We start from the raw sequence: 12205 nt of genomic DNA, 5'->3' as shown, positions 1-12205 counted from the left end.
TATAATATAGAGAGATATGAAAAGAGAGGGGAATTCAGTGTTCAGAATCTAGGTAATGGAGTTAGGGAATTACCTAGTGGAATAGGGGCCGTCTGAGGCAGGATTGAGTAGAACAGGCTGAAATCACCTCCACCCACCCTTCCTAAACCCCAGATTACCTATATTGATGCTACAAATTCCCACAAGCCAAGACAAAATTTCATTCCACAATTAACGAGAAGGCTTAAAAAATACAATAGACCCAGTGGGAGACAATTCATGATTATCTGTGCTGTGATGAGATGATTTGTGTTGTGTCCTTAAGCAAGTTTTTAAGTTGCTCCCCTAGAGCTGGTTTCGACATTAAGAACCCTCATAGGTACCAAGTTGGGAAGAAAGGGTCACTGAAGGAGGAGGTGGCTACTCACCTATCAGGTCTGCTTAATGTATCCCTGGTTGAGATTTTTGGAAAGTACCAACTACTCTACATAAAGCAAATGTTTTATCTAATGATCCATAAGATAAATTAAATAAAATGCTTTTGTAGATGTTTTCACAAGATGTCCCTTATTCACTGCTATTGGCCAATTCTGCCATAAGCCTCTAAGAGACACTGTACTTGTTTTTACTTGATTACTTACCAAATTCCTCATATTTATTACTACTGAGGTCAGGAAAAACAATTCCTTTAGTTGCAGCAAGGGGAGCTAAGGGCAAATCATCTTTAAGAGTTATGAAAAATAATGGGTGAATGGATAAACAAAATGTGGTATATACATATAATGGAATATTATTCAGCCTTAAAAAGGCAGGAAATTCTGATACATGCTGCAACACAGAGGAACCTTGAAAACATTATACTCAATGAAATAAGCCAGACACAAAAGGACAAATATTGTATGATTCCATGTATATGAAGTACCTAGAATAGTCAAATTCATAGAGACAGAAAGTAGAATGGTGGTTGCCCAGGGGCTGAAGGGAGGGGTAATGGGGAGTTACTGTTTGATGGGTATAGAGTTTCAGTCTGGGATGATGGAAAAATTCTGTAGACGGATACTGGTGGTGGTCACATAACAATGTGAAAGTACTTAATGCCACCAAATTGTATACTTAAGAATGGTTAAAACGGTAAATTTTATGTTATGTATATTTTACTACAATAAAAAAAGTTATGAAAAATGGAATAAGATTGCAGGTGGAATCTATCTCAGATGAGAAAGCAACCATGTATCTAGGACAGTTTAGGTACAAACAGATCTGTAAAGGGAAGCTGGATGGATAGGATGGGCAAAATGATCCCTGAGCATTCCCCCAACTGACCTACAAAGTGAATTTCCCAGATGAACTGCTATACAGCTAGCCAACTGCAGCAGGGACTGTAGCTTTTGACCGCCCTGCTTCCAGGGATAGAATTAGAACAGGGCCTTAGGAATTACTAAGATAGGGATGTACTTCTAATAAGCCATCAATGCTTCTGTTAGGGACAGATACTTTGAGGTCAGGAGCCTTGTCTGATTCTTTGTAGCCCAGACTCCCAAAAGGTATCTGGCCCCTCGAAGGTATTTATTACATAGCTATTGAACATAGATGAAATTTGATTTGGTTTATAAAATGGAGAATAGGTAATGTCTTTTTGAAAGTGCTATATTTGATGGGAATGAAATAATATTACATAAACACACTGATACAAAGATAAGGCATTATTCTTTTTTTTTTTTAATTTTTATTTATTTATTTATTTATTTATTTATGGCTGTGTTGGGTCTTCGTTTCTGTGCGAGGGCTTTCTCTTAATTGTGGCAAGCGGGGGCCACTCTTCATCGCGGTGCGCGGGCCTCTCACTATCGCGGTCTCTCTTGTTGCGGAGCACAGGCTCCAGACGCGCAGGCTCAGTAATTGTGGCTCACGGGCCCAGCTGCTCCGCGGCATGTGGGATCTTCCCAGACCCGGGCTTGAACCCGTGTCCCCTGCATCGGCAGGCAGACTCTCAACCACTGCGCCACCAGGGAAGCCCCAAAGCATTATTCTTAATACAAACAGGACAAATGAGGCTTGGAAATCTCCCTGCATGTCACAGTTTATTTGCCGTGATCTAATTTCTTAGTGAGTTAAAGGTAATTTCCACTGAAGAAACAGGAAGCTCTGATTTACTTTTTTCTTCTTAGTCATCTTGGGAAAAGTGGGGAATGGGGCTTTTTTGACTATCAGGTTACTCAACTCTTAAGAGGATGTGACAAGGGATGAACAAAGTGATTTACTATTCAGAAGGACACGGGGTTTACTTAGAATAAAAAACACCCTAGAAAAAAAGTCACTTGTTTCTTTTAGTGATTTTTCTGGCTCTAAACCCCTTCAGTTTTGGATGGGTTCGTGTGCAGGAGGAACTCTAAGGTAAGGCATTGAGAGCCTCGCAGATCTTCCCTCGTAGGTCACATCCAGCTACTCTAATCATATTGGACAATACATTTAATTATCCAATAAATTTTATTATCCATGTTTTGTATATCTGCTTCCTATAAATGAGTATCATTTAAGTCTATGATACACTGAGAACAGTCAAGAATTGTTTCTTGCATTTATGATTTAAGAAGCTATATTTAAAAATTAAGACTTGTGTTTATGTGACTATAATTATAAGGAAAATTAGAAACCGAACAGCTGGATATTTATAAAAACGGATATTTCAGGAAAGGATTTAAAGTTAGAAGCCCTTTCCAACTCTTTTGTAAACCAGGGAACATACAATTATTTTAAGAAGGATTTCATTTTTACCCAACTGCATTCTAGATTTTGTCAAAGGAAAAACATTCAGAAATCTTAAGACTTTTACTTCCTCGAATTTTAGATGGATTGCTTTTCAGAATTTTTCTAATCAACATTACGTGAAATCCTCTAGCTGATAAAAGGCCAAATGTTTACATTCTTCTCAAGAGGTTGAATGAATTTTTATGCATTGACCCAGAATGGGATTCCAGTATTTGCCATACTGAACAGCAAGGAATAATTAATTTTCACCATCCATGTACCATACAAATATGAAGTTAAAATAGAATTTTCACTGACGGTTAACACTGTAGATTCCATGTTATGATTAATTCCAAGAAAACAAGAACACTGCATCTTCAGTGGGAAGTGTACTTCTCAGTTGTAACAACATCCTCAGAGACTTTTCAGTTTGTCTTTACCTTGCTCTTTTTGACTGCAAAGTGCAAAAGATTCCCGAACAAATTGCCTGCACATTGGGCACTGCTGAAAATACTTAACACAGCCATCACACAAGCACGTGTGTCTACATGGCAAGAGCACCCAGTTCACAGTCCCATTCTGGCAAACCACGCAGTCCTTGCTATTCTCTTCTGGAGGCTCCACTTCACTTTCAGATAGTCCAGCCTTTTCCAGCAAACTTTGGTCTGTGTTTTTTTCCTCTGGAGAGGAACTGCTGGAGGGAGTGGAATTATTATTTGCCGACATGAAAAGTTGCTGAAAATCAAAGAAACAAATGTAAAGATATTACAAATGACAATTACGCTTCAAATCCGGGGGTCATAAGACGTGCTAAAAATTTATGAGCTAGCAAATCCAATAACAAATAATAGCTAACTTCTATGATAACTAACTGAAAAATATTATCTCTTTATAGATAGTCATTCTTTGAAACTCTGCAAACAAAAAAGACACAGGATAAAGACTAGAGGGTACAACTTACCTTAAGATCATGAAATTGACCTTGAGCCAGGAGTAAATATTGATATAATATTCTACAGGAGAGTTTATAAGTCTTATCAGGAATATGAATTACTGACACCATGGAAATCTAAGATAAAAATTGAACAACAGTCAGTACATACCTCCTTACATTATTTCACAGATATGTGAAAAATACGTCTCAAATAAAAATAAAAGGTTGATAAATTAGAAAACTTACAATAAGTTCCTTAAATCACAGTCACAAAAGAGGACCCAGTTACATATTTTTGCCAGAATTATTTTATTTATACTCAAATTTACAAATTCAATGTCATCTCAACAAAAATAGCAATTAGTTTTTATACAGCTGTATAAGTTGACTAAAATTTTCATATGGAAAAATAACACATAAGAACAGCTAGGAAAGGGGCTTCCCTGGTGGCGCAGTGGTTAAGAATCCTCCTGCTAATGTGGGGGACATGGGTTCGAGCCCTGGTCCAGGAAGATCCCACATGCCACAGAGCAGCTAAGTCCGTGCGCCACAATTACTGAGCCCACAAGCCACAACTACTGAGCCTGCGCTCTAGAGCCCACGAGCCACAACTACTGAGCCCGCACACCACAACTACTGCAGCCCACGTGCCTAGAGACTGTGCTATGCAACAAGAGAATCCACTTCAATGAGAAGCCCGCGCACCACAACGAAGAGTAGCCCCCCCTCGTTTCAACTAGAGAAAGCCCACGTGCAGCAACGAAGACCCGATGCAGCCAAAAATGAATAAATAAAATAAATAAATTAAAAAAAAAAAGAATAGCTAGGGAAATATTGAAAAGAAAGCTATGAGAGGGACTAAGCTCAGTCAGATATTAAAGCATACTACAAAGCCTCTAAAATTAAAACAGTGTGGTACTGGCACATGAATAGACAGATGGATGGAACAGAATAAACAGTCCAGAAACAGACATAACTATATATACAATATGACAAAGGTAGCATCTCAAATCACTAAACAAAGAGAGCCTTCTTAATAATAAAAAGTATTGGGGCAACTGGATAGCTGTTTGGAAAAATATAAAATTAGATGCATTCCTCATTCCATACATAAGAATAAACTCCAAAAGCATAAGAGATCTAATTGTGAAAAATAAAACTATACAAGTACTAGGAAAAACATGTGAATTTCTTTTTAGTTTTAGTGTAGAAAAAGACTTTCAAACTATGACCCAAACCCAGAGGCAGATAAATTTGACAAACCTAACTACATAAAAATGTAAAATTTGCATGACAAAAAGCACTAAAAGTAAAGCCAAAAGACATATGACAAGCTGAAATATATATTCACGATGTATATCACAGACTAGGGGTTAATATCTCTAATTTATAAAGAACTTTTAAAAATTGAAGAAAAAGTGAATAAAAATCCTATAGAGAAATGGGCAAAAGACATGAACAGATAATATACAAAAAGATAAAAACATGGCCTTTAGCCATATTAAAAGATGTTCAATTTCACTCACAATATGATAAATGCAAATTAAAACTTGACTGAGATATAATTTCTTTCCCATCAGGTTAACAAAAATTGAAAAGCTTGTCAGTACACTCTATGGAGAAATCATCACTCTCATATACTGCTGATGGAAATGTGTTAAAAAAAAAAAATACAACTCCAAAGGTACAATTCCAATGGAGGGGAATTTGGCAGTATATAACAGAAAGAAATGTATTTACTTAGCCTTCAACCACATAACCTCAACAACGTTAAAATACGGACACACAGGTTATTCAGTGCAAGATTATCTGTTATTGCAGAATACTGGAAACTACCTGAATGTCCAACCACAGGAGATTGGCTGAATAACTGTCATACATGGATACCCTACATACAATAAAGTGCTAGGCAGCTGTAAGTGAAAAAAGCAAGAACATGTATAGTATATATAGGGTGCTACCTTTTGTGTAAGAAAGGAAAAATAAGAAGAAATAGAAAGATATCTGTATTTTCTTATCATTACAATAACAAACATAGGAAGGATAAACCAGAAAACAATGAACTTGATTATCTGTACAAGAATTGGGGTGTATGAGAATGGGGGTAAGGGATGAAAGAAACATCTGAGTATACCACTTTATATAGTTTTTTGACTTTTGAGAGAACTAATCTGAGTAATTTATGGACACAGTTTTTGACTATAAATCCTCAGTTTGGGGCAGGAAATAAGGAAAGGGCAGTTTGAGGACCAAAATAATCATATTCAGTAATGAATTATAAACCACTGGGGGAAAAAGGAATTCATGAGGCCATGAGGATAACAAATAGATAAACAAAGAGGTAAATCGGAGGACTCTTGCTTGTAATAGAATGCTGAGGGCTGACTGGAGGGCTGGAGTTGGAAAATAATCATTTTGCAACCATCATGGTAAAGATGAAATCTGGTAAGAATCATTAATGGATATTAAATCCAGGGGGAAATTTTACTAAAGAACAGGATATTTGTATGGTCTTAAAGTGCCTCCCTACACACTGCTTATTACTTGCAAGGGAGGGAAAAAAAGGCAACAGTGGAAAATTGGATAACACCTTGACTGAGAAATCAAAATTTACATCACCAATGAGGGTAAAGAACCTCCCATTCTTCTATAGGCGATGCCCTGAAACGCACACATAATCACCTGCGTTGTACACTGGCTGAGAATGCTCAACTCTAATCTCATCATGATGAAACATCAGACAAAATGAGAAATGCTCTACTTTACAAAAACAGTGTGTGCATGTGACTCTATTCTTCAAAAATGCTAATGTCATAAAAGACAAAAGAAAGGCTATGGAAATGTCTCAGATTAAAGGAGGTTAAAGATACATGACATATACAACATCTGACTCTAGACTAGAATCTGTACTGGAGGGGAAAACATGTTGTAAAGAATACTGTTAGACAGACTGACAAATTGGAATATATATTATAATAGATTAGATAAAATATTATACCAATGTTAGATTTATAAAGTAGATAACCATATTGTAGTTACACAAGAGAATATCCCTATTATTAGGAAATACACACTGAAGTGTTTGGGTGTCAAGAATCATCATGTATACAACTTATTCTCAACTCATTAAAAAATATATATACACATACACCCATAAATATATATGTGGGCAAATAGTGAAAATGGTGCAAATGTTAACAATTAACAATAGGAGATCAGGATAAAGGGTATATGGATGTTCTTCTACTTTTTTATTTTTGCAAATTTTTGAAATTATGTCCATAAAGAAAGTTAAAAAAAAAACAACAACCCTATTATGGCTGTAAACATACAATATCCTTTACAGCCTCATAAGGATTTATTAATTTGGCAGTGACTTCAGAGGCTTTTAATACTAAATCAAAACGACAGGATTGGTAAAAGATAGTAATGTTATCACCTACTACTAACAATCCTGCCATTTAATTTAACATTAAAAGCCTCTGAAGCTACTATCATGCTAGTTATGAATATATATATAGTTGTAGATTTACATTTGATATGGAAAAGATGTTTAAAACATACTATTAAATGAAAGCAGATCCCAAAATAGTATGGACAATTTGATCCTATTTTTGTTTCAAAATTACATACATAGAGGTCTAGAAAGATACAAATATTCACAGTGGTTATCTTTGGATGATAGAATACAGGTGATTTTCCTTTTTTCCCTTTTGGCTTATCTAGATTTTCTACTTCTATTTCCTGCCACAAACATGTATCATTTGAGTAGTACAGAAAACAAACTAGTATAATTTAGTAAAAATGAAAAAAAATTTAACTCAAGATCTTGCAGTGACAATCCCTACTTTCCTTATCTACCTAAAATAACAAACTGGTTCCTAACTACACAATCTGAATGTAATTTATTACTGTTACGACAGGAGTGAGAGAGTTAAAAAATTTCTTTTTTAGATTTAGAATTTCTGACCCCAGATAAAATACTGAAAAACCAAATGCCCAATTTGCTTTTAAAATTAAGAACAGAGAACATTCATACAAAATATACTAATATGCTTTAGTGCCAATGTTAGGCCCCACCTGAGAGATAAGAGAGCGAGAAGCAAGGATTAACAGGAAAAAAAGAAGGGAACCTACTGATAAGAACAGAAGATACAGAGAAGGACCCAGGCAGGGAGGTGTATACAAAGGACCTGAGAACCAGGTACTTTGTCTGCCCTGTGGGAATAAGCCTCCCCCAACCACAGCTGGGCCAGTAGACTTCATTCCAGTTGCATCAGGGACCTGAGAGCAAATCTTTCCCTGTTTAGAATGCCACTGAACTGTACACTGAAAAGTGGTTAAAATGGTCAACTTTACGTATTTTACACCCCCCAACACCAAACACACACACACACACACATACACACACACACACACACACACACACTCTCACACTCCTTCTCTGTTTAGACTGAGGAGGAAAGTTAGAAAATAAGGAAGAGTCTGAGTACTCAAGTTGACAAAGAGCACCAGCAGCGAGAGGGAAAGGAACCACAGGGGAAGCTGAGAGGAAGGTGACAGATCTGACCCTTTCTGTCTCGAATGAAAGGAAAGAAGTAGGGGAGCTTAGAAGAGATGGGGGACACAGTGGTGAGAGAAGGGCTATCTTGCCCAGGTAGGCAGAGTGAAGGACAGAAAGGCTGGACATATCAAACACCAACTTAATAGGTCTTATTTATCTTCAGCTGAAAAGAGTGGGAGGGCCAAAGGGAGGGAGAAGGGAGACAGCCAGAAGAGCTCTCCTATGGACTATTCAGGAGCTTGGCTGTGAGGCTCTATGTGTGGCTCACTAACATTGCTTGGTATGACTTTTTTTTTCACTTATCAAATTTACTGAGCACCTATTGTGTTTCAGGCACTCTGTTAGGTTCTGGAAATACACTGCTGTTAGTATGACTTTTATTTGGAAAAAACAAACTGACTTCAGCTCAATGGAACTTCAATTTGATAAAATTAACCCTGCTCCCCAAAAAACTACAGAGGCATAACTTATTGAGCAGGGTCTAGATCTCCCAATCAGGGTGTGCACCTTCCAAAGCTCAGTGTGTGCTGGTTTTGGTGAGATACTCCTGTTAAAAACAAAGCATACTGCCACAGGACTACAAAGGCTCAGAATCGAGCCCTGGTTCCATCTCTTATTTCCTGAATGCCTGGGAGTTTTCTTTAGTCTCTTTCAGTGTTTATAAGACAGATGCCCTAACACACAAAGTTGTTGGAAGGAATAAATATGTTAATGGTAGCGAATGTACTTTGTATATTACAAAGTGTCATAAAAATGTTACCATATCTTTATGCATCAACATATCTATTTCATGCACTTCAGAAAAGTAGTAAATTGTATATAAAGCCATTCTTATCATGATAGGATTTCACCAGAAGTTTATTTCACGTACAAGCTTCTACCATACTTATAGGAATGTCAGGCTCAGGGCCTTGTAGATCTCTAACATGCTTTTATCTTCCTAATTGGGATAAACTACCAGACTAAAGAAATAATTAGCACATAATGAGAAAAGGAGATTACAATAATTACTGAAAATATAGGGACCAAACACATATAAGATGTAGGTGCAGCAGGGGCTATGATAGAAACAAGATGACTGCAAGCATGCAAAGAAAAGAGTGGATACTGTCTTAAAATCAAGCCCTTCAGATCATTACAATGCTTATTTATTCAGTGCTAAAAATGCTAGGAATAAACATGCTTCCTAACAGACCTTTTTCTATGTGGCAAAAATGACAGAATATAGGATGATGAAATTAAGGTAATTCAACTCTATCTTTCATTTTCTAAATAAAATCATATTCTTGCAATCCATATGGAAAAAAACAAGTCATGCTCTGAAGGAGCATTACACATATAAAACGCATACAGGTGTACTTCCCATGTATTCATTTTCCAAAAAAAAAAAAATGTGTCCAGGCCAAATGTATATCCTCAGAAATTAAAATAAACCTTTTTCTATTTCACCAAATAATTAAGACCCATCATCCAAATCACTTAAAAGTAATGTTTCCAGAATTTTAAAATTACTTACAATATCATAAATTTCTCGGTTATCTTCATCAGCTAGGGTCAACAGCGCTACCAATGGATAGCGAGATCTGGGCACTGTACCAAAGTCTTCAATTTTAGTATCTTTTGGTAACTGGCAATATAATTCTTCTTTGCTGTCCTTTTTAATACTTTTTGAAGATGTAAAGATAAATTGCCACTATAAGCAAAAATACAACAATATACCAAAGGGGATAAATAATAACTTAGCAACACTATTTTATCCATAAGAAGTCTAATGTCTAAAATTTTCATGTGCTAAAGGATATATCAGATAAAAGGATACAAATACTGCTCTTGATAGAGATATTCACTATACAGAGCATCTTCTAATGCTTGAGGAGTGCTTATTCGGAAGCAATAAAAGTGCTTTTGCAGAGCTTCATATAACTTTTGAACACTGCACCCCCAGTAGCAAGTAAGGAGGCTATCTTCAAGGCAATCTGTTGTCAAAGTTATGCCAGCTGTGGAAAACAAACGAGACAAAGAGAAGAAAATTACCTAATGCTATTTCTACTACTATTATACATAGCCAGTAACAAAAGCTTCCTTTTGGATGCTGGCCAGGCTGATGGCAGTTAAAGGAACTCATTAAAGGATATGTGCCTATAAATGAAGGAAATGGTCTCTAAAACAAAAGATATAAAAACTTCAATGTCTACACAATTTTGAAGCACTGTCAGTAAACTCTAATTTACATTATTTTATATTTATTCTTGGAAGTTATAAAGATTTTTTTTTGATGACTTCAAGACTCTTCCCACATAAATTTAAAAAACTGAAATACAGTTCACTATTGATAACCTACCACTCTAACAGTGCATATAATCCTAACTACAAGAAGTAATAGAGCTGTCTCTAAAAGCGGATGCATACAACCCATGCGGTCCAGAAGATGATCAGTGGAGCAGGAAAAATATTAAAAAGAAATTGAGCCTTACTAACATTAACATACTCATTGACAACACTGATATACCCTTGTCACACAGTTAATGTCCCATGTAATATGCAAAATATCCTAAGGAAAGAGTGGAGATTCCAAAACATGGAGGGTTTAATAGTGATGCCCTCATTCATTTGTTTGCTTTCAGCATAATAAAATATATTACAATTTAAGTAAACCTGATTAAGTGGACATATAAGTTATAAGTGGACATTCAAATTATCTTATATAGTTTTGCCTATTTACCTAACACTTACATAGGACTTACTATGTGCCACCTATATGATTTTTTCCCTTGCTCATTGCAGTTGTAGCAATATTAAGTTCAAGGGCAGCAGCATCCAATGTCTCATACTGCTGGCAGTGCAAGCTGCAACATCTAGTGCTCAGTGGCCATGGCATACTTACCAGAGCAAAAGGGCATGATTTTGGTCATTGTTCCTGGCTGAACAGCCTTGGTCTCTGATTCTGGCTCTCCAAACCTACTGGCAATTCTGTAAGCTACTCAATGTCCTTGGAGTGATTTCTGTTGTTTGCAAATAGGAATTTTTATTGATACATTATGTATTTTTTAAAAGTTGATCAAGAGTATGAGTTGGAAGGAGATACACAAACACAAGCAGATGCTCTACAGCAGGGGTCCCCAACCCCGGGCCGCGGACCGCTACCAGTCCGCCGTAGCCTGTTAGGAACCGGGCCGCAGAGCCGGAGATGAGCAGCAGGCGAGAGACAGAAGCTTCATCTGCCGCTCCCCATCGCTCGCATTACCGCCTGAACCATCACCCCCCGACCCCCGCTTCCGTGGAAAAACTGTCTTCCATGAAACAGGTCCCTGGTGCCAAAAAGGTTGGGGACCGCTGTTCTATAAGACACCAAAAATTGAGCTTTGCACTTTTCTTCTCACTATTCAGTAGTATGTACACAGAGTCTCAGATTCCGAACATGTACAGTAGCAGCAACATAGAGCAATTTCTAATCATTGTTAAGCAAAAATCTTAATTGGCAGGAATTTCACATAGGTAATTGGAACAGAATTTGATTTCAAATTTTTAAATAATGCCCAACATCAGGTATTAATTCAAGAATGGAAAATTCAGTTAGCTATTTTTCTTGATTAACTATTGAATAGCTGAAGAACACTCTATTAATACAAATTTTATATATATATGTATATGTATACATATATATTAAAATCACACAAACTTTCCTCTATGTCACTAAAGAACCACAAAACATGAGGCAAGGAAAAAAAGTTGGAAGTAGATAGGACAGGAAAAAATATAAAAGGCATATAAAAAAAAGGAACCCAGAAAATGATTTAATATTATTGCATTACTGGCAAAAATGCAAAAACATGTGAAAAGATGTATGTTTAGAGCACTAGTTATATCAAAATGCTGGAACCCACCCAAATATCTATCAATAAGGGATTAAATGAATAAAATATGGAATACTTTATTTTTTTTTAACATCTTTATTGGAGGATAACTGCTTTACAATGGTG

At 36.4% G+C, this 12205-nt stretch overlaps 1 protein-coding gene across 1 annotated transcript in view; it reads right to left on the bottom strand.

Moving 5' to 3' along the window:
* Window positions 1–2795: 2795 nt before the first annotated feature.
* CGRRF1 (cell growth regulator with ring finger domain 1) overlaps window positions 2796–12205 on the bottom strand; it is a 33687-nt gene continuing 24277 nt past the window's right edge. The window contains exons 3-6 of the mRNA XM_036844644.1: window positions 10045–10222; window positions 9742–9889; window positions 3689–3796; window positions 2796–3462 (exon numbers count right to left, since the gene is read on the bottom strand). Of these exons, the coding sequence (XP_036700539.1) occupies window positions 3142–3462; window positions 3689–3796; window positions 9742–9889; window positions 10045–10222 (755 nt within the window). The 3' untranslated portion in view covers window positions 2796–3141. The remainder of the gene's footprint in view (window positions 3463–3688; window positions 3797–9741; window positions 9890–10044; window positions 10223–12205) is intronic.

Source organism: Balaenoptera musculus, chromosome 2 (genome assembly GCF_009873245.2).
Source record: "Balaenoptera musculus isolate JJ_BM4_2016_0621 chromosome 2, mBalMus1.pri.v3, whole genome shotgun sequence".
In the NCBI taxonomy this organism is placed as follows: domain Eukaryota; kingdom Metazoa; phylum Chordata; class Mammalia; order Artiodactyla; family Balaenopteridae; genus Balaenoptera; species Balaenoptera musculus.
The sequence above is the reverse complement of the archived record's forward strand: the minus strand, read 5'-3'. Positions and strand labels throughout refer to the sequence as shown.